This window comes from Cricetulus griseus, chromosome 5, assembly GCF_003668045.3.
Source record: "Cricetulus griseus strain 17A/GY chromosome 5, alternate assembly CriGri-PICRH-1.0, whole genome shotgun sequence".
In the NCBI taxonomy this organism is placed as follows: Eukaryota; Metazoa; Chordata; class Mammalia; order Rodentia; family Cricetidae; genus Cricetulus; species Cricetulus griseus.
Window position 1 is genome coordinate 58,438,179 of NC_048598.1, and position 26,721 is coordinate 58,464,899.

The 26,721-nt window shown below is 39.2% G+C and overlaps 1 protein-coding gene across 1 annotated transcript in view; it reads left to right on the forward strand.

Annotated features, from left to right (window-relative positions):
- The first annotated feature begins 2,390 nt into the window (after positions 1–2,390).
- LOC100772422 (zona pellucida sperm-binding protein 3 receptor-like) overlaps positions 2,391–26,721 on the forward strand; it is a 33,091-nt gene continuing 8,760 nt past the window's right edge. Inside the window, 7 exon segments of the mRNA XM_027418119.2 lie at positions 2,391–2,499; positions 3,541–3,720; positions 6,665–6,764; positions 14,873–14,958; positions 15,129–15,323; positions 17,269–17,451; positions 21,001–21,198. Coding sequence (XP_027273920.1) covers positions 2,403–2,499; positions 3,541–3,720; positions 6,665–6,764; positions 14,873–14,958; positions 15,129–15,323; positions 17,269–17,451; positions 21,001–21,198 — 1,039 coding nt within the window. The 5' untranslated portion in view covers positions 2,391–2,402.

The following is a 26,721-nucleotide window of genomic DNA, read 5'->3' on the forward strand; positions in this document are numbered from 1 at the left end:
AAAGAAAGCATTCAGGCCCATGCTGCTCTCCAACTGGGAGACGTTTTATTACAGTTTTACTCTTTTTGACTGTTAAAGGTCCGCCTTATATTATTTATATTCTCTTGATTTAGTAGATCCAATGTGTCTAGAAATGTACCTGTTTTGTAGGTACAATTTATTGCCAATCTACCATTTTCACAATATTGATACTGCTGACCAATGAGAGGTGTGATCTTTTCATATTTTAGTATGCAAAGTATTTTAAAGTTTTCACAGTGTGTCCAATTAGCCTCTGAATTTCATCGGTAATGTTTCCTTTTTCATCTCTAATTTTATTAATTTGGGTTCTTTCCTTCTTTCTCTTTGTGTCTTCCATTCCCTTTTCTTTCCTCTCCCTGTCTCTAGCTAGCTGGTCATCTCCATGTCACCCATTCTTTGTATGTTTTTTTTTTAAATTTCTATTTTCTTAACTTCTGTCCTTATCTTTATCATGTTTTCATTTATTAATTTGAGTTGGGTGTGCTCTGTTTTTCTAATATGTGTGGGTATATCATCAAGTTATTTATAGTCTCTGTTTTTTTTTGTAGGCAATTTTAGACATAAATTTCCTTCTTGTTATTTTATTTGTATTCCACAGATAGAGGTACATTGTGTTCTTATTTGATTCTAGGCATTTGTCATTTTCACCCTGGTTTCTTCAATGACCCATTGACCATTTGATATGATATTGGTCGATTTTCATATCCATTTATTTTCTGTGTTTCTTATACTATTGAGCTTTAATTTTTGTTGTTGTTGTTTTTGCACTGTGATAATATGGTATATAAGAAGTCATTTACGTTTTTCTTGCACATGTTAAGCCTTGTTTCTGACCTAACGCATGTTCTATGCTACAGAATATTTTATTGGCTGCTGTATATCCTATGGCTAGCAGTGGGATATTTTGTAGATGCCTATTAAATCCCTGTTATCTACAATGTCATTTAGCTCTGATGTTTCTTCACAGTTCATTGTGTAGATATCTGTTAGTGAAAATAGTATTAAATTGTCCACTAACATTGTGTGAGGCTTATGCGTGCCTGTATATTAGGTAGTTCTTGTTTTATTAAACTGGGTGTGTTGATGCTCACTGCATATGTTTTAAATAAGCTTCCTGTCACATCTCTCTCTTTGATATTACCTTGCAAACACATGCCGTCATGACCTTAGGGAAGTGAAGTCATTGTGTCACTCAAAAACAACAGAAAGGTTTTTCTATTCACTGAGGCCAAACTGCTAATCTTGGTACTGTTAACCCAGTCAAATCTACTTCTACTCTGTCTCTGTCTTCAACAAACACTTTCCTATTAAAATTCTTACCTTCTAACTAAAGGGATGACTATAGTATCCTAGAGATGGCTCTTATTTATTGCTACTACTGCTATGTCTACATTTGATTTTCATTTTTTTTAAAAAAAAATTATTTATTTTTATTTTATTTTATTAGTTCAAATTAGGAACAAGCTTGCTTCACATGTCAGCCTCTTCTCCCTCTCCCTCCCCTCCCCCCCAATATCCCACCTGCCCCTAGCCATCCCCGCTCCACTCCCCAGGCAGGGTAAGGCCCTCAAAAGGGGCTTCCCAAAGTCTACCACATCATCCTGGGCCTGGCCTAGGCCCTTCCCTATCCAGGCCAAGAGAGCATCCCTTCACATGGGATGGGCTCCCAAAATCCCTTCTTTTTTTTTAAGACCTTACATATTTAATACAGTGCGTTACCCCTGTACAAATGGAAAAAAATAAGTTCAACATTTCTGGACCAATATGGCTGTTAATTTTTGTACAATGCCAACTTAACACGGTAAACTGGGATACTTTTTTCCAAAGTTGACAGCATAGCTAAAGTTTCCAAAAATTCAAATTATATATATATATATATATATATATATATATATATATAATTGTTCTGCAGTCAATTGAACAAAATTGTAGAGGCATCCAGCACTCTCCATTAAAAAAAAAGTAAAAAACAAAATCCCAGAAAAACAGCACAGTTCTGTTGCTCTTGTGGTACCTGGCACCAAGCGCCACCACCTCCCAGTTTGATTTTCATTTTTAATATAAAGTATTCTGTACCTACCACTTTGGCATTGATCACAGAGGAAGCCAGTCCTGGAAGCCCCACTCTTATCTCTCCATTTAGAATTAACTGGTCTCCTGAGTAAGTTCCTGGAGAATTATGCCCAATAGAAGCTGCTGTGTGTTGTAAATATTTGTATTTAGTATGTTTTCTTATACACTCAGTTATAATCCCTTCAAAGATAGTTCCTATGTTATTGTTTTGAGTTTACTTGGTAGAAACATTGGAAAGGCATCAGATCATGTACTCTCCAAGAGCTTCACATGTGCTCACCAAGAGCTCTGCCCTCCACAGAAAAGGGATGATGTCAGCCTGGTCCTGCCTTGAGCTGTGGAAAACCTCTCACTCAACTCTGTTCCAAATGACATTGGCCACCGTTCTGATGGCTCCTGTTCTTGGTAAGTAATGGGGGAGGCAATCCAAATGTCACCACATCATGAATTCATCACATATCTGCCTCAAGCAATGTCTAGTGGATATCCATATTTTACATCATAGGGTGTATTAGATATCCTGGTATTTAGGAAAATTTGCTGCACTCCTGACTAAAGATAGTTTCATAGGTGCTTCTGATATTTGTTTAGATCTACAAATAATCTAAATTCAAAGCAACTATGACCAAGAATAAATATATGTTATCTGCCAGTCTGACCATGAAAATATCTATCCCATTGTTTAAGTGATTATTAATGTAGAATAGATAGAGATAATTCCACTGGGTCATGTGAAAGTATTTAGTATTTTATTTAATAATTCTTACTTGGGGAGTAGGATTAAGAATTTTTCCCTCAGGGCCAGAGAGATGGCTCAGAAGTCAAGAGCAACTAACTGGTCCTGAGTTCAATTCCTAGCAATCACATGGTGGCTCACAATACAGACAGAACATCATATACATAATAAATGCACTTATATAAAAAAGAATTTTTTCCTCAAAGGGTTTAATGCTGTCTCCACATTGTGATGATTTATAAAAGCATTTTAAAGCAAACAATTCCTACAAATTCCAAAAGCTCCAAGAAAACATAAACACTTCCTCCCACCCCTGTTTTCTGAGACAGCTGTTCTTGCATAACGAAATATGTTTTTACAAAGTCAGGAAGAAATATTATTTGGCATGACATAGATGACTGTGCTTTGAGTAGGCAGATATGGGCAATGAGAAAATAATGAAGGTGATCTATTTTACTGAGTAGGAAAGAGTAGGTGACATTTCTATGCCTTCAATAACATCATCATTACTATTGTCAGAAAGCACGTCATTGATCATCTATTGTGGTCAGAAAGCATGTCATTGATCATCTATTGTGGTCACTGAGATTTGGGGTAGTGAGTGGCATGGTGAAAAAGGAGGACTGACCTTTCTTTGTAAACATTACTACTCAAACACTGAGGTTCTCTCAAGATACAGCTTGTAGTGTTCCTTGTAATTTGGTGTCCAGGTGATTGTGGCCCTCCTCCCAGCTTGCCGTTTGCTTCTCCAATCAACCAGTTGTTTGAGACAACCTTCTCTTCCGGAACTGTTCTGAAATATACCTGCCATCATGGCTTCAAGAAAGTCAATTCGAGCCATCTTACTTGTGATGAAAATGGTTCGTGGGTCTATAATGTCTTTTGTGCCAGTGAGTATCAACCTGTATTTTCACCTGTACTTTCCTCTTCTCAGAAACTGCTCATAGATATGTAATGAGTTCCTCAAGTCTAAAGAGAACATTTGAACAGAATGGTATTGGAAGTTAAAATTACCTGGGGCTGGAGAGATGGCACAACTGTTGAAAGGGCCAGGGTTGGATCCTAGCACACTTGTAACAAAGCCTGGTGTCCAGTTGATGCCTGTAACTCTAGATCCTAGGACTCTGGTGTCTCCTTTTAGCCTCCACATGCATTGTGTGCACCATGCACACACAAGTGAATGTGTATGCTCTCTCTCTCTCTCTCTCTCTCTCTCTCTCTCTCTCTCTCTCTCTCTCTCTCACACACACACACACACACACACTGACTGAAATGATTGAAATACTTTTAAAGATTAACATTAACTATGCTGCTTGGAAAAAGGAAGTTGGGAGTGTACCATATCCTGTTTTTAAAACACTAATGATTTAAAAATCTATTTTCTATTTTCTTCTGTCTGTGAACAAGGCTAAACATTTAAAGTATGTATTCAGGTATAAGCCCACCAATGTGTTATATTCTATATAACACATTGGTGGCTTACTTAATCAAATGAAACTGAGTATAGTTTTTTTTTTTCTCTTTTTGAAGTGTTTCCTAAAAGTTGGCAGAATATTTATTTTTATTTTTCCTCAAAATAACAATTCAATGAGTCAGGAAAAGAAATCAGCACTGAAAAAAATAAATTAAAAAAAGAAATCAGCATTGGAATATACCATCAGCACTATCTGTAAACAGGAGTTTAAATGATTTAAGTGGCCGTTTACATTTATTTTATTCATTAAATTTTGTACATGGATACACTATATCTTGGTCACATCCACCTCAGTCCCTCCCTAGAGCTCCCTTTCCCCTCCAACAGCTTTCTCTCTCAGCGTCATGGCATTTTTTCCTTTTGTATAACCCACAGAGTCCAGTTGTCTGTATGTGCATGTTTGTTAGCTGTGGACTGGCGGATGAGAACTTACCAATGGCTACCACCCAAAGGAAAAGGATTCTCCCTTCCTCAGTAGCCATCAACAGCCTCAGGCAGGGCAGAGTATAGAGAGCCCCTGCCCAACTCCATACTGGAATTTTTTAATTGGCTCAGTCTTGTGCAAGTAGCCACCGTTGCTATGAGGTCTTGGGTGCAACAGCTGGTCACACCCAGAAGATGGCACTTCCCAGCCCTCTTCCCTGTCCTCCAGCTCTTACATGCTTTTTGCCCATTCTTTCCCTAATGTCTCTAAACCCTAAGGAGTGGAGTTGTGGGTTGCTATAAATGACCCATGTGTCACCAGGCACTCACATTGACTTACTTACTATCAGCACTTTCAACTGTCGTGAGTCTCTGTACTAACCACTACCCTCTGCAACCTGAAGCTTCTATGATCAAGGCTGAGGGTAGCCCAGATTTATGGGTATAAACATAAACATTTAGAAAGCCATTTGACAACATGATCATTTCACCAAGGAACATTAGTAGGTTCTATCTTAGGGCCTATAACCACCCCCCCCATCCCCAGCCATGGACTTTGATCAAGTTTACAGCACCAGGAATGAATTTTCTTCTGGGGAGCAGGCCTCACTCAGATCCACTTTATCTAGGTTATGCCATAACAGTCACACTATTATTGTACCAGTGGTCAAATCTTGCCTACCTCAAGGCCAGTACTGCAGCATGCAGGGTCCAGTGCTGGGTAAGACCATCAATGTCTTTTCTCTCCCAGTAGCCTGTATAGCACATTCTAGCATCATGAAAGCTAGTCAGCAGGGAGGAAGTTTCCTGGTTTTTTGTTTTCTTCTTTTTGACATTGATTTCTTTTATTTTCTCTAGCCAATGTGTGTGGTATCTTCAACAGTAGGTTCCTACCTACTATGGTTATAGTGGGAAACCAAGAACAGTGACAATAACCTATATTGTTTTGGGTACCTCTGGGGAGTTTCTGACCAATAACTCACAGGAAGGTTCACTGAGCCTGGCATTGAGATGTTCACTTAGTAACCCTTGTGTTCCAGGAGCAACATTCTCTACCCACTTGGGGGAATTCTGTTTAAGCTCCTTTTAAAATTATGTTCATTTTATAAACTAGTGGGGTTTTGTAAGGCTTCTCCACACATCCTTAGTTATATAGTTAAACCACTTCTTATCATCCTTTCCCCCACCCACTTGCTGCCATCCTCACTTAAACCTTTAGCTCCCAGCATGCCTGTCCTTGGCATTTTACTCGGGGTTGCAATATCATAGTTTACCATAGAACTTCTCCATGTACACTTCATCTTGGTTAACCACCCCCTTACTTTCTCATTCCTGTCACTCCCTAGCTACTTGAACCTTTCTGACCCTGTCACTCCTTTCTTTTATTACCTATATTCTACTGTCATTCTCCCTAAGTGCCTCCCCCAGTGGCTCGTTTCTAGTTTCCTGGCTTCCACATGTCCTTAGACTAAACACACAGAGAAGATTTGAAGCTAACATACACATTTGAGAGAAGACATGCGTTGTTTGTTTGGGGCAGTCCTGGGCGACTTCACTCAGTATAATTTTCCCCAGTTCCATTCTTTTAACTGCAAGTTTCATGACTTCATTTTTCTCTACAGCCGAGTAATATTCCTTGGTGTATATGGACCACACTTTCATTATCCTTTAGCAGTTGATGGACATCTAGGTTGATTGTTTCCTTGCTATTGTGAACAGAGTGACAATGAGTGTGGTTGTGTGGGTATTGCTGCAGTAAGATAGAAAATGCTTTGGGTGTACATCTAGGAGTGGTATAGCTAAGTCATTTCATCATCCTGTTTCTAGTTCTATGACAAAATTCAACACTGAATTCCCAAATGAAGTACTCCCTTTCCTTAGGTTTTATACCTTGTGATTGTTTCAAACCACTAACCATCAGCTTAATTTTCCTCCAGAGAAACGATGCAGAAACCCTGGCGAATTGGTCAACGGGAAAGTAGAAATTATGACGGATCTCTTTTTAGGTTCAACCATAGAATTCAGCTGCGCAAAGGGGTAAGTGAGAATGAGGCAAGTTGGAAGCGATACTTTTCTTTTAAATAATTTTATAAGGAGTCAACACATTCATGTTTTAAGAATTAAACTCTGTAAGTGTAGGCATCTAGAAAGTTCTTGCTTCTACACAGTCCCATTTATCCTTTCTTCTCTGTCTTCTGACAGGAAATGGCATTGGCTAGTTTATGATTGTCTTTTTGGCACTTATTATATAAGCACAATCGAGGACAAATATTTTCACCAGTATCTAACCCCCTTTTATGCACTGTTACTTGACTTTACATGCTGTTTTGAAGTTTGATTTTTTTCTCCTCTTAACTTCATTGTTTTGTGCTGAATGTGGCTTGAGTTACCCAAGTCCATATCTTCATTTGCAAGGTATCTGGAGATGAGTCCTTTTGGATGTAGGCCACCTGCCCACCAAAAGAATATGTACATGAGAACTTGTTTTCTCTACATCCTTCTGCAGCCTGGGAAGCTGCCAAAACTCAACCATTGCAACACCCTAGCCCCGAAGCTTCCAGCCTCCAATGAGTGGGAATGAAATATTTGTTAGTCATAGAGCATATCCTGAAGGTAAAACCATGCCCAAGTTTCTTGATCCCCCTTTTCCTGCTGTTTGCTCATTCTGCGTGTGTGTTTCGTATTTACTTATTGTGTACTGCATTCGTTTTCCATTGCAGTGACAGAATACCTGTGATTAACAATTTAAAAGGAGGAAAGATCTATTTTGGCCACGACTTTAGCGGCTTCAGTTTATAGTCTTTAGGCGCCATTATCTCAGTGTGCTAACTGTGTGGAGCAAAACTGTTCATCCCCATGGTGTCTTGGAAGCAAAAAGAATGAGAAGGGCCTGGCACCATGGACCTACATACTCCCACTAGATTCTAAATTTCCTCTCTTCTAGTAGATGTACCTGCTTGCGACCACACCTTCGATACCCGAGCCTTTGGGGGCTATTCCATAACAATACTACAGCAGATAGAGATTTTCATTTTGTATCAGATCTTATCACAATTTATTCAATCCTCCCTGAAAGCAGACATCTGTGCATTTCTAATCTCATTACATACTATTCTCAAATTCACTATTCTCTAGATATGGTGTGACATATGAATATAGATATTTCTAAAGGTTTCAGCTCTAGGGATGGGATGGTTGTTCTACACCAGTGGTTCTCAACCCATGGGTTAGGATCCTTTTGGGGGTTGAATGACCCTTTCAGAGGGATTGTCTAAGGCCACCAGAAAGCACAGATATTTGCACTGATTTATAAAAGTAGTAAAATTACAGTTATGAAATAGCAAAGAAAATAATTTAATGGTTGGGGCTACCACAGCTTGAGGAACTGTATTAAAGGTTGCAGCTTTAGAAAGGTTGAGAACCCTGAACTGGAATCCAGATGCAGAGAAGGATGAGTGAAGAGCAAAGGGGTCAGACCAGGCTGGTGGAACCCACAGAAACAGCTGACCTGAACATCAGGGGACTCTTGCTCCCCAGACTGATAGCTGGAATACCAGCATGGGACTGATCCAAACCCCAGGAACATGGCTTTCAGTGAGGAAACCTCGGAAAACTATGGGACCTCCTGTAGTAGTTCAGTACTTATCCCTAGCATAGGTGTGGACTTTGGGAGCCCATTCCACATAGAGGAATACTCCCTGAGCCAAGACCTAGGCTCTATCCCAAAGGATATGATAGAGTCTGATGACACCCTATGGAAGGCCTCACCATCCAGGGGAAGCAGAAAGGATATGTGATAGGTAGGGTTTTAGTTGCAAAAAAGGTTGAGAACTACTGTATCTACATAAAAGACACACTGACATTTTGATAAAGTCTGACAAGTTGCTCTTCAGACACTGTTAAAATTCTTATAATGCAAACGAATGTCTGTTTCTCAGATAAACTTCCAATCCATCTCTCTCTCCCATTTTCCAATGGGATTAGTTGATGTTTTCCCTTTATCCTTAGATTTCTTTGCCTACTCTAGATTCCAGTCCTTCACTGAATATGTGAAATGTGAAGTTTCCTTCCAGACTGCAGTTTCCTTTTTCATCCTCTTCACAAGATCTTTTACAAAGAAAAGAATTTTAATTTGGGTGAGATCCAGTTCAGCAGTGTTTCTTGCATGAAACATTGTTTTGGTGTCAATTATGAATTCTTCACTCAGACCTGCCTTCCCCAGTAGGGCCTAAGGCACAGCTGCCTGTCTCTTGAGCCATACTGGGGACCTTGCACAGGAAACCAGGAGTACTTTCAGCACATGAAGACAAAAATGTACCATATAACTCAGGGGGCTGCCACTCCCACCCAGGGCTGGAAACAGAGCTCTGGCCCACCATCTTCTGGGTCCAAAGGTACACTTGTGGTTCTCCATATGTGTTTCTAGTTTTTCCTAAACATTCTATAGGTTTAGATTTTACATTTAACTCTATGATGATAATTTTTGGTGGAAGTTGGTGTTATGGAGTTATCCTCCTCAAAATTAATGGATTTCATTATGATATTCTCATTGTTATTCCTTTGTTTAAAAAGAAGAGAAATGCTGAGACATGAGACATAAGACATGTTTATAAGGCCCAGCAGAATGGGGAGACTAAGAGAAGAGGAACAGGGTAATGGCTGACCGCCATGGCCGGTCGCCATAGAGAGACAGAGCGACAGCACAGGTGTGAGACAGAGTAGAGAGAAAGCAGAGCGGGGAAACAGAGAGGAAACAGAGAGCGTAAATGGGCAGGGACTTGTCTTTTAAAGGGGTCCTCTGCACCTTCGTGCAGACTTAGTTCCCATGGAACCTTGGGCTGACCAGGGTACTGCCTGTTCCACCAGGTAACAGGGGCAGGCCAGCATAATGCCTGAACCTTTGATGTATATTTGTATCTACACATTTTTCTAATATGTTGGCAGGACCAATATGGTAGAAGGAAAGAATTCCTGCAAGTTGTCCTCTTAGCTCAAGGTATACATGCGTGACCCCCTGAATAAATAAATAAAAAAAATAAAAAAAATGTTTTCTAAAAGTCAACATTTATTCTAATAGCATAAGATAAAAATTTAAGATAATATCTTAGCTTTCAGACATATCTGGTTCTACTTAGAGGCTTTCTATTCAACAATTATAGTGTGTTTGTATATTCACACAATAAGTTCCTTGCTTTTAAGTTTTATTTTATATTTTTGTAACTCTTATTTTTCATGCTCATTTCCTCCTACTTTTCTTCATACCATTCTTTCTACTATCAATTACATACATACATACATACATACATACATACATATATATATGCTTAAGTCTTGATTCAGAACATAAGAGAAAACATGGGATATTTGTATTTCTGAGGCTAGCTTATATTGCTTAACATGATGCTCTTCATTTCAATCTTATTTCCTGAAAATGAGATAATTCCAAATATAGGACTGAATTGTTTGTACACACACACACACACACGCACGCACGCACGCACGCACGCACGCACGCACGCACAAACACTTCCTCACTAGCATTTGTTGTTGGTTTGCTTGATAATAGTCATTCTGACTGGGATGGCGTGGAATCTTAGTGTAGTTTTAATTGGTGTTTCTCTGATGGCTAAGGATACAGAACATGCTTTCTAACAGCTATTTTTTATTTGTATTTCATCCATTGAAGACTAATTATTTTGCCCATTTGTGGATATGAATCCCCGATTAGATGTACAATTGCCTGAGATTCTCTCTCATCCTATCTCTTCATCTGACTGTACTGTAATGCCATTACTATACAGACACTCTTTAACATCATACAATCCCACTGGCCAATTTGTGAGATTGTTTTATAAGTCATTAGAGTAATTTTGTAGAAAGTCTTTGTCTATTCTTATATCTTGAAGTATGTTTTACCTGTTTGCCCTAGCAATTCAAGGGTTCCAGGTCTTCCATTTTTTGAATTTCATACCAAGTGAGTAGCATCTAGTTTTATTATTCTGAAAATGGAGACACAATTTCTCCAGTACCATTTGTTGAAGAGCCTGTCTTTTCTTCAATGTACGTTTTTTTTTTTTTTCCTTCCACCTCTGACAAACACCAAGCAGCTGAAGCTATGTAGATTTATATGTACACTACTTTATTCTTCTTTTGTTACCATGCCTCTGAGATCAGGCATTGTGACACCCCTAGCATTACTCTTTCTGCTAAGGATGGCTTTGACTACTTGGCCTTTTGTGTTTCTATATGAATTTTAGTATTTGTCTATTTCTGTGATGAATAGTGGTTTTGATGGGAATCACATTCTCCTTTGTCTTAGTTACTGTTGTATTGCTGTGATAAGACACCATGACCAAGGCAACTTAAGAAGAAAGAGTTTATTGAGGGCTTACAGCTTGAAGGATGAGTCTATACCCACCATGTCAGGAAGTTTGAGAGCAGGCAGGCAGGCATGCTAATGGAACAGTGGCTGAAAATTACATCAAAGAGCTAGCTGAGAATGGTATTCCCTCAGTGACCACCTCCTCCAGCAAAGTCACACCGCCTAATCTTTTCCAAACAATTCCCCCAACTGGGGATCAATTATTCAAACATAGGAGACTATGGGTGCCATTCTCATCTAAACTACCACGTACTTGTAAATGATTATTTCATTTTAACAGGATTAATTCTGCCAACCCATGAAGATGGGAGGTATTTGTGTTGTTGCTTCATCCTCAATTTCTCTCTTCAAAATTCCTTCCCACTTGTCTTTTACTTCCTTGGGTAAGTTTATTCCTGGGACTAAAAAGAAAAAATAAGCTGTTGTGAATGGGATTCCTTTCCTGGAAAATTTATTATTTGTCCATAGGAAACCTCCTGATTTTTACAATTTGATTTTGTATTCTTCAGCTTCCTGAAAGTTCTGGTTATGCCTAAGAGTTCTCTAGTTAGAGTTGGGGGTGTCTTTTAAGTAGAAGATCATGTTATCTGCAAATAGCGATAGTTCTTTTTTGTTTGTTTGTTTGTTCAATTCCTTTTATTTCCCTGTCTTGAGTTGTTGCTGTAGCTAGGACTTTAAGCACCACACTGAACAACAATAGAGAGTGTATTCTTTTGTCTTGCATTTAATTTTAAAGACATACTTTTGGGTTTTCTCCCATCTAGAAAGCTGTTGGCTACAGATCTCTAATATATAGACTTTAGTCACTGAAATATGTTCTTTGTAATTTTAGCTTCTTTTGAGGCTTTTATTATGAAGGATGTCAAGAACATTTTTTGCATCCTTTGAGATAATTATATGATTTCTGTTCTTAGGTTCCCTTCTGTATTTAATCATATTTACTGATTTGTAAATGTTAAACCAACCTTTAAATTCCTGAAATGAAACCAATGTGTCTGTGATGTTGAATATTTAATGTGTTCTTTAATTTCATTTATAAATGTTTTATTGAGAAAAATTAAATCTATGTCCAACAAGGGACTTGGTCCCTAGATTCTTTTATTCTTATAAAGACTTTAATCTTCTCTGTTTAAGCCTCCATCCTCATAGTCATGATTACTTCTTTATACAGATTCACAAATAAAAATTGGCTGCACCATGTGACTATGACATGTGGGCAGACACATACATTTAGTTTATAATACTGTAATACAGAATTCTCTTTCCTTTAAATCTTCCTTTCATTCTCAAAATAAACCCATTTGGTCTAGTAAGCTTCTCTTTCAGAGAATTTCTCCATTGTGATGAATAATATTTTATTCATAATATTTCACTGATATTCAGGGTAAATGGACATTCTTAGTGTCTTAGAAGGAGTAGGAATTGCCAAGAGCAAACGTGATGTGCTAACAACTATAAATTAAATGGTTTTATAAGGGTATGACAAGTTTTACAACCAGAAAATTCAAATCAAATGTCAAAATAGTTGATATCAGTGATATGTCTTGATCACATATTACAAGGAAAGTACTTAACAAACACAATTGAACCATGCATCTATTATATACCATTTGATTTATAGCTTGTTCTTAAACAAATGTATGATGAACAAAGTATTAAGATTGTAGGTCCAGGCCACACAGAGACCATGAGCAGCCTGGCCTTCAGCTTGGACAAGGAGCCTGGGCACTACTGCTCCCATGAACAACTGTATAAGCACCTGGGACACCAGGAATGTGATCCCCCATGAAGGATGAAGGCTCATTGGGCAAGCTCATGGACCTGTCAGATGGACGTGCACTTGATGGCCTGCAACAGCCTCTGATGGCTAGGCTCACACACAAAAGAATGAGGAACACCACATTTTTTTTTTTTAGCAAGGTGGCAGAGTGAAGAGGACAAAGGCCTCTGGTCACAGCCCAGGCCATACTGACCAGATCACTGCCTGCAAAAGAGCTCCCCAAATCTACCTCTTCCAGGGCACTTGCTTTGTTCTGCCCTGCAGGGAGCCCAGTGATCAGGACACCTGGTGAGAACCAGGGTGCTCTTAAAGAAAACAAAAAGTTCTCTGTAAACACCCTGCCTCACAGCCACACCCCCTCACAGCCACACTGCCTCATAGACACACACACTCCACTTACACAATCACTAGAATTGTGTGGAGTCCCTTTGCAGTTACCAGATGATACAGGGTAAATTGGGGCTCCCTCTTGGGGATCTTAATCTCATTAATAAAAGAATTTAAGAATGGACTCAACCGGAAGCAAAAGGATGATTTTTATTAGAGTTTAGGGAAAAACACACCAGGGCAGCCAAGTTATAAATCTCAGCAAAACCCAGAGGAGAAGCGTGGAGGAGATGCTGTTTAAGTCTGTGTGGAAATCAGGAACATCACAGACAAACAGCCACTTGTTGAGTAGAGTAGCTTTAGATAAATAGTAAGGAAATCCAAAATATCAGGGAAGCCCAAAATGTTAATGAAGGCATGGTTAAAGCACAGATCGGAAGGATAGGAGAGCTACCCTTTGCTGAGTAATTCAGACATGTTGACAGGCTTACAAACCAGCATGGCTGTGTTCTGTAAGTGGCTGTGCAAGTGGTGGGAATTGCGGGAAGGAAAAGCAGTGTCCCACTAAAGGACTAATCATTCTGCCCACGGCTTAGCATGCCATAAGATGAGCCCACCTTCCTAAAGGAGGTCCATTGACCAGGTGGTTGACCTGTCCTGTGGTTGGACTCTACCCAGAAGTTTTTGCTTTATGGGCCTCTGCTACCACTTTTGGGAAGTAACACTTTGTTATCCATAGCATGGATATGACACTTGAGATTTTCAAGTTCATGGAATGTGGAGACTTTGGGAGCCCATTACACTGCGTGGGAGAAGGGCTTCTGGGTTCATCCGGCAGAGAGTGTTTGTGAAACCTGGTTGACTGAACTTTAGGGTCTTGCAGTCATGGTGGGAAAAAGATTTTTTTTTCCTAGCTACAATTATCTTTATGCTTTCACCAAGAAAGGATGATAATGATGGGTTTGTCATGTGGTTCCCTGACAGATCAATAATGTTTGCATGTGTTAGTTCCTGAGTTTCGTTTCCAGCACAACAATAAGTAAATAACAAAGAAAGGAGGGAAGGAAGAACAAAAGAGAAGTAATAAGATAGATATGGCGAGTTTTGAGTTTCTGATACAATGGCTTTGTGTGTGTGTGTGTGTGTGTGTGTGTGTGTGTGTGTGTGTGTGTGTGTGTCTGCTTCTGCATCTCACTGCAGTGTAATAAAACTGAAGGCATCAAGACCATGTACACATGCTTATCAAACTATGCTCTGAGGACAAAGTACATTCTAGTATGTGGGGAAATTTCAAATATTTGTTTTGAGAAAGGGAGTTACATCATTTTATGTTTCTAGTAAGTTGTATTTAGCTTAGAAACAATTATAGCCTCAAACTTGTATGAGCTCTTCCCATTGGTTGCATTATACAACACTTAGAAAACAATAAATTGCCATGAAGAGATGAAAGAAGTTTTAGTACGAGAGAATGAGCCCCTGCTCCATATGATGAAATTCAACTTCAAGATGACTCTAATGGTAATTAGTGGTCAATAGAACATCCATTGTTTTATTTTGAAATGATGAATAAAACTGTATTTGTTCAAAACCTTGAGTCCAGTTGCTGTTAGAGTAAACTAAGTAAGATTCCAGGTTAACCTTTGATCTGTCTTTTAGATACCTTCTGATTGGCTCAACAACTAGTCGGTGTGAGGTCCAAGGTAAAGGAGTTGACTGGAGTGATTCTCTCCCAGAATGTGTAAGTAAGTAAAGACTTTTTTCTGACATAATAATATGACATTCACACTGCATTACAGGACTACCTGCTCATGTCTCTGTCGCCTTCCAGACCCTCCATTTGCAACTGACAGAATTTTACATTTACAATAATACCCTTCCTGATGACTCCTTTCTCTCCCCTTACTCATCTCAGTTGTCACATGTGAGTCCCCTCCAGACATCAGCAATGGGAGGCACAGTGGCAGAGATGAAGATCTTTACACATACGGCTCCTCAGTCACCTACAGCTGTGACCCTAGCTTCACGCTCCTTGGCAATGCCTCCATTGTCTGCACTGTGGTGAACAAAACAGTAGGTGTTTGGAGTCCAAGCCCTCCTGCCTGTGAAAGTAAGTTCCAGGCATGAATTCTGCTTTCAATTGTTCTCATTTATTTATAAGAATAAGATGCATGCACTGGGGGTGGTGACAGCAGTTAAATACAAACTAATGATTGCAACAATGAAGCAATTCATTTTTTCAACGGTTATGCTGCAGTCATCAGAATGGTATAGACTATATGATCTTAATCTACATTACAATCATGTGTACTTTATGGAAAACGCTTTCTGCAAACTCTCTCTTACTGCATTGTTACCTCAGGAAACTTCTTACACAAGCTCACATTTACATGGTAGCCAGTCTTCTTTAGATGATCCTCATGCCTCAGTGGCAAAACTTGCACCGTCAAACACAACAGAAGACTGCAGAAGGAGAACAGACAGAAGCTGAGGCTGGAAATGTTTGGCAGTATTGGCAAGAGTCAGCTGAGGGAATGCCTGGTGTGTAACTGTTGTTCACCCCAGATGGGGTACCAAGGGACAGAAGAAAACGTGACTTCATCAACGTCTGAATTGGTGGAACCAGTTTGACCTTATTAGGCTTGCTTACAGAGTGATGACAGAACACTGGGAACAAGTCTTTTAGAGAGAGCCAGTGACTCGGTAACAGCCATATTGTTACAAAGTTCCACCCCATTCCGGATGGTGACCACATGGAAGCTGACGATGCAGTTCTGTTTTCAGTTCCTCATGGAAGCTAAATCATGCAGTGCTGTTTCCAATAAATCTTTCACATCCTATATACTCTATTGTATCTCCCAGATCACAGTAGCTGGAGTCTCCAGTGAAAGTCTTGTGACTTTCTCCTTGAGTATGTCAATAGCCCCAGCACTACTATCTCTGGATGGTCTGCTCTAGTTGTCATGGCTACCATGGGGTGCAAAGCCAAAAGCGTTATTGTGTTATGTCAGTAGAAACGGAATCTCTGTATAACACACAACCAGAAGGCACTGTCTCTAAAGTTTGAAGTCAGACAGAATATGGCTGACAGACACCTATCGCCATCACCTAAACGGGAAGGGGCTTCAGTTGTATCCCTGCAGTGGTATGGAGAGGAGTAAGGAGGAATAGGTGGCAGGAATGACAGGTCTGGTTGGGTGGGGACTGGGACATGGGGTGGTGTTTGTTCCATGCTGTGGGGGGCAGATCTCTGATGCTCTATCACTCTGGATCACCACGTCATCGCTATAGGTTGTTCCTCTCCAACCAAAACCGTTCTGGAAACTAGAGCACAATATTGGAAGGATTTGGAGACTTGGAGTTTAGGCTTCAATATTTAGATATTTCTAGGCTTGGATTTTTTTTTTAATTGAGAAAGTCAATTCTATAACAATAACTAGCAGGACAGGCTCTCAGTTTTTTTTTCAAGGTACCTAGAGAATATATAACTTTTAAATATTTTCCTTACACATATCTGACATAAACTTAAGTTATAAACTGAGTTACAATATTATAGACCAGAGCCATATTATCTCGGGCTATCTTTAGGCCTTTGAAGCTATCCATTGCCCACCCCGTGTCTGACCTAACATCCTTGTGACTACCAGAATCTTAGTATTCTTAGCAAACAACTAGCTCTCATAAATTCAAAATTTAAGAATTTCAACAGTTATTATCTAAGATCTATAGCAGAGTTTTCACACTGTAGCCCACCTACCTGTGGCCCCACCAGTATATTTGGTTAAGTACATTGATTTGTGACTTTTTTGGTTCTGTCAGTAATAAAAATCTTCTGTAACCACTTCCACAGTGGAGCATGGTATTTGGGGAGGCCTGAATCTGTGTTCCCAGGGCATGCTCACTCATACTGGGTTCCAGAGAGAAACTGTCTTTAATTCCTTTTAAGGTGTGAACTGGGTCCACCACTTTTCCTGGAACTGTAACAACCCCCCTCAACACCTCTTGACTGTCATTTCTCTTTTACAACATAGCTGTCTTTTCCTATGCTTCTCTAGAAACCGTCTGTCACCATCCATAGATTGCAAAGGGGGAGTTGATCCCTGGATTTACACAGTTCTATTCTTACAAACACTCTGTTGAGGTCAGATGCATGAAGGGTTATGTCCTCAGAGGCAGCAGCTTAATCCGCTGTGAAGCTAATAGAGAGTGGTACTCTTCTATCCCCACTTGTGTGCCCAGTGAGTATGGACTTTGAAGGAGCTGCAGTATTTTCATCTAAGGTTATCCAGGATAATATGGATGGGATATGTTTATAGGCACAAGCCCACTTTAAATTTTGTACACACACACACACACACACACACACACACACACCACTGTGCACATGTGGTGGTCAGATAACAACTTCCTGGAGCTTGTTTGCTTCTAGCATGTGGGTCTAAGGAACAGAACTCAGGGTTTCAGGCTTAATAGCAAGCACCTTCATCCACTAAACCATCACAGGGACTCTCTAAATCCACTTTAACGCAATAATCACACAAGTTAAATTTCTTATTGTACTTTTTTTCTTCAACTTTTTTGCTAAAAGGAAGACATTCTGGTTAGTAATCTTTGACTGCTTTTTAAACTATTTCACGTGTATTACAGAGTTTTCATGCCATGATCCTGTTGGTAATATGGATTACATAATTACTATAAAAATCTTCCTGTAGGACGTGCCAGCAAGATGACTCAATGAGTGAATGTGCTCACCACCAAACACAATGACCAGTGTTTGATCCCCTGAACCCACTATCGGGAAGGTGTTAATGAGAGGAACAGCTCTCATCTCAAAGGAATGCAGAAGACAGTTTATTCTAGGGCTGTCTATGAGTGACCATGGCCTGAAAACACAGGTTTAGGTCTCCTCAAATGCCATGTTCCAATGAACCAACAGTTCCCAAAGTTTTTGATAGAAATGAAAGGTCATAAATCATTTTGGTGATTACATCTAGTAGTACAGTTCCAGCAAAGTGGGCAACCTTTGTTATCTGCCTCGGATGCTGTAGGATGACATTCTTAGCCCTTTAGTTGGTATGGAACTAGGGATCTGTTGAGTTGTGGAGTTGACACATGATTGCACTTCAGGTAAAGCTTTATTAAGAGAAAGGGACTTTGGGGGAGAGGGCATTAGAAAAGGACAGTATAATCAATTCAAAACAATGTAACATGACCTTAGAGGACAAAAAAATTTCCCATTAAAACTAGTGTGGGGCTTCTTTAAGAGGGATAGTGTAAAGTGAGAGAGAGAGTGAGAGAGAAATACAGAGACAAAGAGAGATAGACACGGAGATAGACAGATAATAGATAAATGATAGAGATAAATAATAGAGATAAATGATAGGCATAGGCAGATAGATGAGATAGATGATAGAGAGATGACAGATAGATAGACAGACAGACAGACAGACAGACAGACAGACAGACAGATGATAGCCGTAATGAGAGGGATGGCACAGCGAGGCAGATGCATTTTTATACATTCTAGGGGTCTTGTGGGAAGTTTTACACCATGTGATTTAGTCTGGGATCCTTTGTGTGACAAGGAGTATATAGAGCCAGGCACTGCTTAAGACCAAAAATTACAAGTTGTAAAATCATAGCACAACAAGGTCTCTGAGCTCTTCATCCTAAGGAGAGAGAGCTGCCACAGATGAGGGCGGAGCTGATTTCTCTGGCTGTGGAGTCAAACTTTTTAGAGTGACCAGCCTCTTACAGGAGCAGGCCATGAGATAACATTTCCAGACTTTGGTTTATATTTTAGAAAGAAGAATTAATTTATAGGTAAAGAAATCAGAGGAGGAGACAGAGAACAATAGACATCAAATCTGAGTCTCTGGCTTCCTCAAGCTAACTAGAAATAGAGAACTGGAGTGCAGCCTCATCCATTGAGTGACAGTCAGAGGTGGGCTCTGGGGCAGAGGTTGACATCTAGATTCATGCATCAGGAAGACAAATCCCTTTTAAGTCTGCAGTGTGTCAAACAGTAGTCTGGGTGAATGAGTCAGCAGGCAAACTACAGAGGAGGATACAAACATAAGGACCCTGGGTCTATGGGCCTATGAAGAGCTTTGGAATCCATTTTTGAGATAAATTTGATAAGATGAGGTGAGCTACATAGAAGAGTGAATGACAGAACAGACACTCTGAAGGTTATATTTTTGCTATCTTAAGGTAAGTTAGAGAAAACTGTTGAGAAGGCATCAAGAGGGTAAAGGTGGGCTTTAATCTAATTGGACTTGTTACAATGTGTCTTAAGTTAATTTTATTAAGTAGTTTTAGAGCCTCAGTCACAAGAATACTGTCACACACAGAGGAAGGTAATAGATTGATGACTATTTTTAAAAAGGCTAAACTACCTGTCCCAGAATAATTTTGGCTTTGGATCTGTAATGTTGTAACTCTTATAGATGTCTTATAGGCATTCTAACTGCACAGATATAGCTTGTTGGACCTTTGCACAGATGTGGCCTCTTATTGGTGCCATCACATTTTTTTGTGTGTGTGTGCATAGCACAATTATCTCACATCTTACATAGCTAGGAGCTGACCCTAGGCCTCATGAATGAGGCTGAGGAAGCAGGAAGGTCTTCAGGAAGAGAAATGATTACCCAAACCATTGAGGAAGAAATTCCTAGATCATATAAATCTACTAATCATTATGATCTGGTGTTTTATTTTTCTCTTCATTTCAAATAACATTTTATATGTGGAGTTTTAAAATTAGAAATAATCCAGAACTCAATATGTCCTAAAGAAGTAACCAATGAAGAAAACAGATATTTGGAATTATATATACAAGAGACCTGATATAATTGTTTGAACCAAGTAATACAGGAGGTTTGGCAAGCAGTTGTATATATGAATGACCCAGGGATGATTAATTCTGTAAATAAAACTTTCTGCTGTCCATAAGGCAAAGGCTATATACAGCATGTGTTTTACCCTATGAGAAGACATAAAAATTCTTCTAAATATTCTGAAGGCACAACTCAACACCTTTAAAAAAAATCAACAACCTTTGTGTGGCATTTAGAGATAGCTCAGAAACAAAGTCCAGATAGCTTTCAATAGATAATCATTTTGACCAGTTCTCATCTTGATTGAACTGGACAGATCCTCTAAACTAGTGTTTGTTGGTTTCAATGATCATATCAAAATAACCTTTCGTTATCTAATGCACTTCATCTCTGCCTCTGTTTTTCCGCAGTGTGGACCCTCAACAGCTTTCTAACTCTGTCCTAGCCATCTGGATTAGTGTAATGTCTTACCACACTCCCTTTCTAACCATTTCTTTGTTCTTATATCCCACTAACATGTTTTCCTACTTCCTGGTTTTGCTTCATTTATTTTTTAATTAAATATCATGAGATAATTAAAAATACAATTTACCAACCTAGTAAGAGAGAATCCTGCCCAAATTACATTTGTAACCATAGCTGTAAGACAACTGTTAAACTGTTTTGGATAACAAATTATCCTGTTACCAAGAAAGGCAGAAAATGTAATCTGTTTAACCCTTTAATTGCTGGTTTACTTTTAATACACTGAAAAGAACTTTTGTGAATAAAACTATTGTGTTTAAAGGGAAACCCAGGAAGTTGGTTCTGAAACACAAACATGTGCAGGTCATTACAATAAATTACTCTTGCAAAGCAAATCTGTGATAGTCATTTTAAATACCATCCTCATGGTTCCCTATGCCAGTTCCAATAACATATTTCTTCATAATTTTTTTTCATGGCCAGATGGTTGTATTGACTTGCCAGATATTCCCTATGCTTTCTGGGAGGGCAATAAGATACCCTTAAGGAATTTTGAAGTATTTGAAATTGGGACCAAGTTGAAATACCAGTGCAAACCTGGCTATCGACCAGCTTCCAATGAGCCCCAGATTGTGAGGTGCCAAGAGAATCTGACATGGTCGCCTTCCAAAGGCTGTGAAAGTAAGTGACCTTAAACTTGCTATTGATTGCACACGTCTTTTAAATTATCTATTGAATGTATTAAGCACAACCTTTGAAATTTCTTGGGGCCTGTTCCATAACATAGGATATGAATAGTTGCTATAAAAATTCAGTGCACATTTTGAAAACATGCATTAGTCTATGATTATTGTTGAAGTGTTTTATAGTTGTCAATTACCTCTAAATCTGTGATTGTGATGTTAGGATTTAACCCCCCCTCTCTATATATATACAGAAGTGTGTGTGTGTGTGTGTGTGCGTGTGTGTGTGTGTGTGTGTGTGTGCGTGTGTGTGTGTGTGTGTGTGTTGCAGCCTGGGAGGCCAGCTCCCAGGACTATACCCAAAGTAGCAAAAAGAATGCCTTCTCAAAGCAGTGAGTAACTTAGAAAATATTTCTTCTCTATAATGGTGGCCTTTTGGAGATCTTCATCCAAGGACACCTCCAGGGTATGCAACAAGGGCCAGATCTTTCTATCGAGGGGTAAATAATGAAACACTTTCTGATGGTAACCTAATAAAAAAAAAAATGGAACAAGCACACGCTTTCCTGATGGCAACCTTCTCTTTTACCTCATCTTTAATAATCTCTCTTTCTTGACAATCTCTCTACACAGTTACATCTCTTTACACAGTTACCCATCTCTCTTTACACACATGCATACTTCCCTTGCACAGCTATACATCTCTAGACAGTTACATCTCTTTTCACATAGTTACATCCCTCGTCCCAGCTACATCTGTCTTCTACACAGTTACATTCTCCACACGGCTACATACCACCACATTCTCCACACAGATACATCTCTTTCCACACAGTTACATTCTCTACACAGCCACATATATACTTCTTCCTTCATATACATCTCTCCTCTATATAGCTGCATCTTCTGTATCTCTTTGCCCACTCAGCTACAACACTCCACACTTCTCTCAAACTCTCATTGACGCCTGCTGTTGAATCTCTTCTGATTCTTTAGACATATGCTAGTTACCAAGCTCCTTTCTCCAATGGATACTCGAGTCTCCTTTAGTGAGGATCTACTGATGACAAGTGTCCTTTGTCTGTCTCCTGCTATGTATTCACCTTAATATTGGGGGATATGACCCATGGATATACAAATCTAGACAGACTTGTAGAGATGGCTTTCTTTGGTCATATAATAGATATTATTCCATCTTGCTTTATTTCTGTCATGAATTTTTACTATTGTTTACATTGATGATTATTTCAAAGGACTTTTCCTGACAGCCCACTACACACTTCCTTTCCTCTGTTTTTCAGCACTTTTCCTAGTTGTGTGTGTTGGGATCTGCACTGAACCCCTGGAACTGTACAAAGGTGGAAGGGGAAAATATGATTCCATTGGGTTCCAGGGGTTAATTTTAGATTACTGGGTTTGTGCATCAAGAGCCTTTATTCACTGAGCTTTCTCTCTTGAACCCAAGCATATTAATTTTAACCATAACCTTCTACCTCTTGCCCCCATAGATTCTTGATAACTTAAATACAAAATCCAGCTTTAAATTATAGAAAACCATAGCCACTCAAAAATGCAGGGTTGTTGACCCCAGTCCCAATGGACATATCTACAAAACATTTCCACACTTAAGCCTTAAGGAACACTGTCGAGAAGACAGGATGGAAATATTGTAAGAGTCAGAAGATCGGGGACTGTGCTATGAGATTGTGTTTCCTAAGAATGTCAGGAGCTACACCCATAAAGTCTCACCAACATGACTGCCTAAACATGAACTGAACAAGGAAAATACCAATGGACATGCCAAAAAGGATAGGGAAAAAAGTCCATGAGGCCTCAAACTACACAAACACATACAGGCAACTAGGGAATGCTGGGAGTGGAATAAACAGTCTTCTACAGGGAAGAGCATACCAATTGGTTATCCATTACCAAATAGTCAACCTTGAAAACACACACACACACACACACACACACACACACACACACACACACACACACACACACGTTTGCTAGGTGCATGTAATTTGAAATTTGAAAGAGAGCAAGGAAGGGTATTTGGGAGGGTTTGGAGGGAAGGAAAGGGAAGGGAGAAATGATGTAATTATAATCTCAAAAATAAAAGAAGAAAAACCATCATCTTTAACAGTCTTAAAAAAAGTTTAAGTACTGAATGCAGGCAGTCTTTTAACTGTGAACCTCTGTACAATAAAATATAAGTTGCATGGTTCTAATATTCAATGGCACATAATAATAATTTCCATTTTAAATGGGAAGAACAGATGTGTAGAAAGGAATTATAAGATTAAAGTAAGACTGAAACCCAGTATTGAAAACTCTAAATCTTGCAGCTTTATGTCTGGCATCTGGGACACATGATGGAGTCATCTGGGCTCTAAGGGGCTTTGTCTTCATGGTTTCACACAAAGGCCTCTCATGAGTTCCTCGTAGAGATTCCAACCTTATTACATACTTGCTGGTCTTAGTGACTCTCTGAAACTTCTGAACAAGTCTTGCATCTTTCATGTTTTCCAAACAAATGTCATGTGAATGGTGCTGCTAAGTTCTACTGTCAGTGGATGGAGCGTGGCCTTTTAGACCACAGCTATTGTGGGCTCTGTTGCTTTGTTGGCTGAATCTACAGATACTTGCCTAAGCAGTTATTTTAGATCAGGGAACTACTGCAGCTGCATTGTCATATCCAGCAATCTCCTTTCACACAAATTTTCATTTTCATAAATTAGCTCCTTATATGGGTGTGGTCTTGCTCCCAAGGAGCCTTTCCTACTGCTTGAATGAAAAGAGTGGGGTTTCTTTTAAACATTTGTAGATTACTTGTTATATGTGCTTTCCTTGCTTGCAATTTTAAACTTGTATGTGCAAACTTTCCTTGCTATATTTCATATTCTTTTTAATATTTTTGCTCTCTCTCTCTCTCTCTCTCTCTCTCTCTCTCTCTCTCTCTCTCTCTCTCTCTCTCTGCCTGAACAAGAGCACTGAGAATTCATTATGTCATAGATTGAACATTAGGATGTCTTGAAATTTCTGCTACCAAATTTAATTAGTTGTTTACTTGTAAGTTCAACATCACTCAAGTTCTCAAGACACAAGCAGAATGAAGCCAGATTCTTTGCCAGAATGGCAAATTGGCCTCTTGGCCAGTTCCCAATAGAGTTGTCAATTGCTCCCCTCTGAAATTTCATAAACTGGTTTCCAGAATCTTCATTTGACATTCTGGTTTTATAACCCCCCCACACACACACACACAATGGTTCTTTAAGTTCTGTTTGCAGGGTTCTGGGTCTGTTAGTCCAAACTCTTCCATGTTCCTCTTTAAGTCAGTTCTAAAACCCAAAGAATCATATGTTCAAATTATAACAGCAAAGATCCTACTTCTTACTACCAATTTTCTGCATTATTTTCTTTTCTGATTGCTGAAACAAATTACCTTATGAAAGTAACATAGTTATAAAAGGTTTGTTTTGGCTTATAGGTCTCAGGGAAGTCCAAGAACCAGAGAATCTTGAATGCTCAATCTGATTCTCTTTTATTCGGCACAGAACCTAGGGCATAGAATGGCATAGGCCATACTCTTGGTGTCTTTCCATCTCAGTTAACCTAATGTAGACCGTTTCTCACAGACACACCCAGAGGCTAACCTTGTCTAGATAACCTCTCACAGGTACAAGCAGAGATTTATCTCCTAGGGGATTCCAGAGTCCATCAAGATGATGACATTAACCATTACAGCTTGCCTAATATTCCTAATACTTTCCTAATTGAATAATTGGGATTTTTCTATAAAAAATGATAATGTCATCTATTAATAGTGATGATGACTTCCTCTTATGACTCTAAATTTTACAATTTTCTTCCCCTTGCTTGCTTGCTGTAACTAGGTCTCCCAGCACTATCCTGACTCAAAGTGGTGAATATGGACATTTTGTCTTATTCCAGATCCTATAGAAAAATATTTCAGCTTTACCCATTTAGGATGATGTTGACTGTAGGTGTGTTGCATATTGCATATAGCTTTTATACCAACTTTGCTTGGAGAGTTTTACATGAAAGTATTTTGAATTTTATTAATTTTTCATCTATATACTTAGGTTTATTTTATTCAATTAATATAGTGTATTATGTTTATTGATTTTCCTGTGTTAAACTATCCTTCCATTATTAGAATAACTCTCAATAGATTATGGTAAATAGTCTTTTTAATGTGCTGTTTGATTTGGCTTGAAAGCATTTTTTGCTTAGGATTTTTGTGTCTCTTTTTTCAGGAATATTAGCCTGTAACTTTCTTTTTTGTTGTGCCTTTGTCTGACTCTGGAGCAAGCATCTTATAAAATGATTTTATTATTTTATTTTTATTTAAACTAAAAACAATCTTATTTTACATACCAATCTCAGTTGCCTCTCCCTCCCATGCCCCCTACCAACCCCCCTCCCCACCACCTATCCACTCCCTAGGGAGGGTGAGGCCTCCCATGGGGTAATCATTAAAGTCTGCCACATCATTTGGGGCAGGGCCTAGACCCTCCTCCATGTATCTAGACTGATAGAGTATCCCTCCACAGGGAAAGGGCTCCCAAAGTCTGTGCTCTAGGGATAAATACTGGTTCCATTTCCCGAGGTCCCATAGACTGCCCTGGCCTCCCAACTGACACCCACATCATAAAATGATTTTAAAAGAACTCCTTTGTTTTGAGTCACTCATATAATCTAAAAACTGGTATTAGTGAAATCCCCTGGATCTGTTCCTGCTTTTGGTAGGAGAGTTTATATTGCTGGCTCATTCTCATTATTTATCAGTCTTCTCTCTCTTTATGACACAATCCTTGCAAGGCACATGTATTCAGAACGGTATCTCTGTATGTGAACATTTCTTATGTATCTATTTTCCTTGCTGAGGCAGGGGGATCACAAGTTCAAGACCTGCCTGAATTACAGAGCAAGTTCAAGACATTTATTCTGTTCTTTGAATAAGTGGCTACTGCTGATATTTCAGCAGGAGCTACTATCTCAAGTCAAGGTTTGCCAAAAGTCATGAACTGAGTCTTTATCAGTGTTTTAGCAGTCAGGGGTACTCCAAGCCCAAACTTGTCACAAATCTGCAGTTAGTGTGATGCTCAGGATGGGTGATGAGGTTTCAAAAGACTCACACCATTTCCATTGTGCTCCCTGCCTCCTGCTTATGAATCAAAGCATGGACTCTCAAATACTACTCCACCAAACTGTCACCATGCACTCACTCTGCCATCCTAATCTCTAACCCCATGGAGCCATAAGCCCAATTAAACTTTTCATGGTATCTCATCACAGAAATAGACAAGTGACCAACAAGATGTTTGAATGGGGAAATGATCAAATATAGACTTATTCTGCCATCTTGATGTAGCCCTTCTTTCCTTCCTTCCTTCCTTCCTTCCTTCCTTCCTTCCTCCCTTCCTTCCTTCCTTCTTTCCTTCCTCTTTTCTTCTGAATCATGGTTATAAACACTAAAAGTTAAATATACTCTATT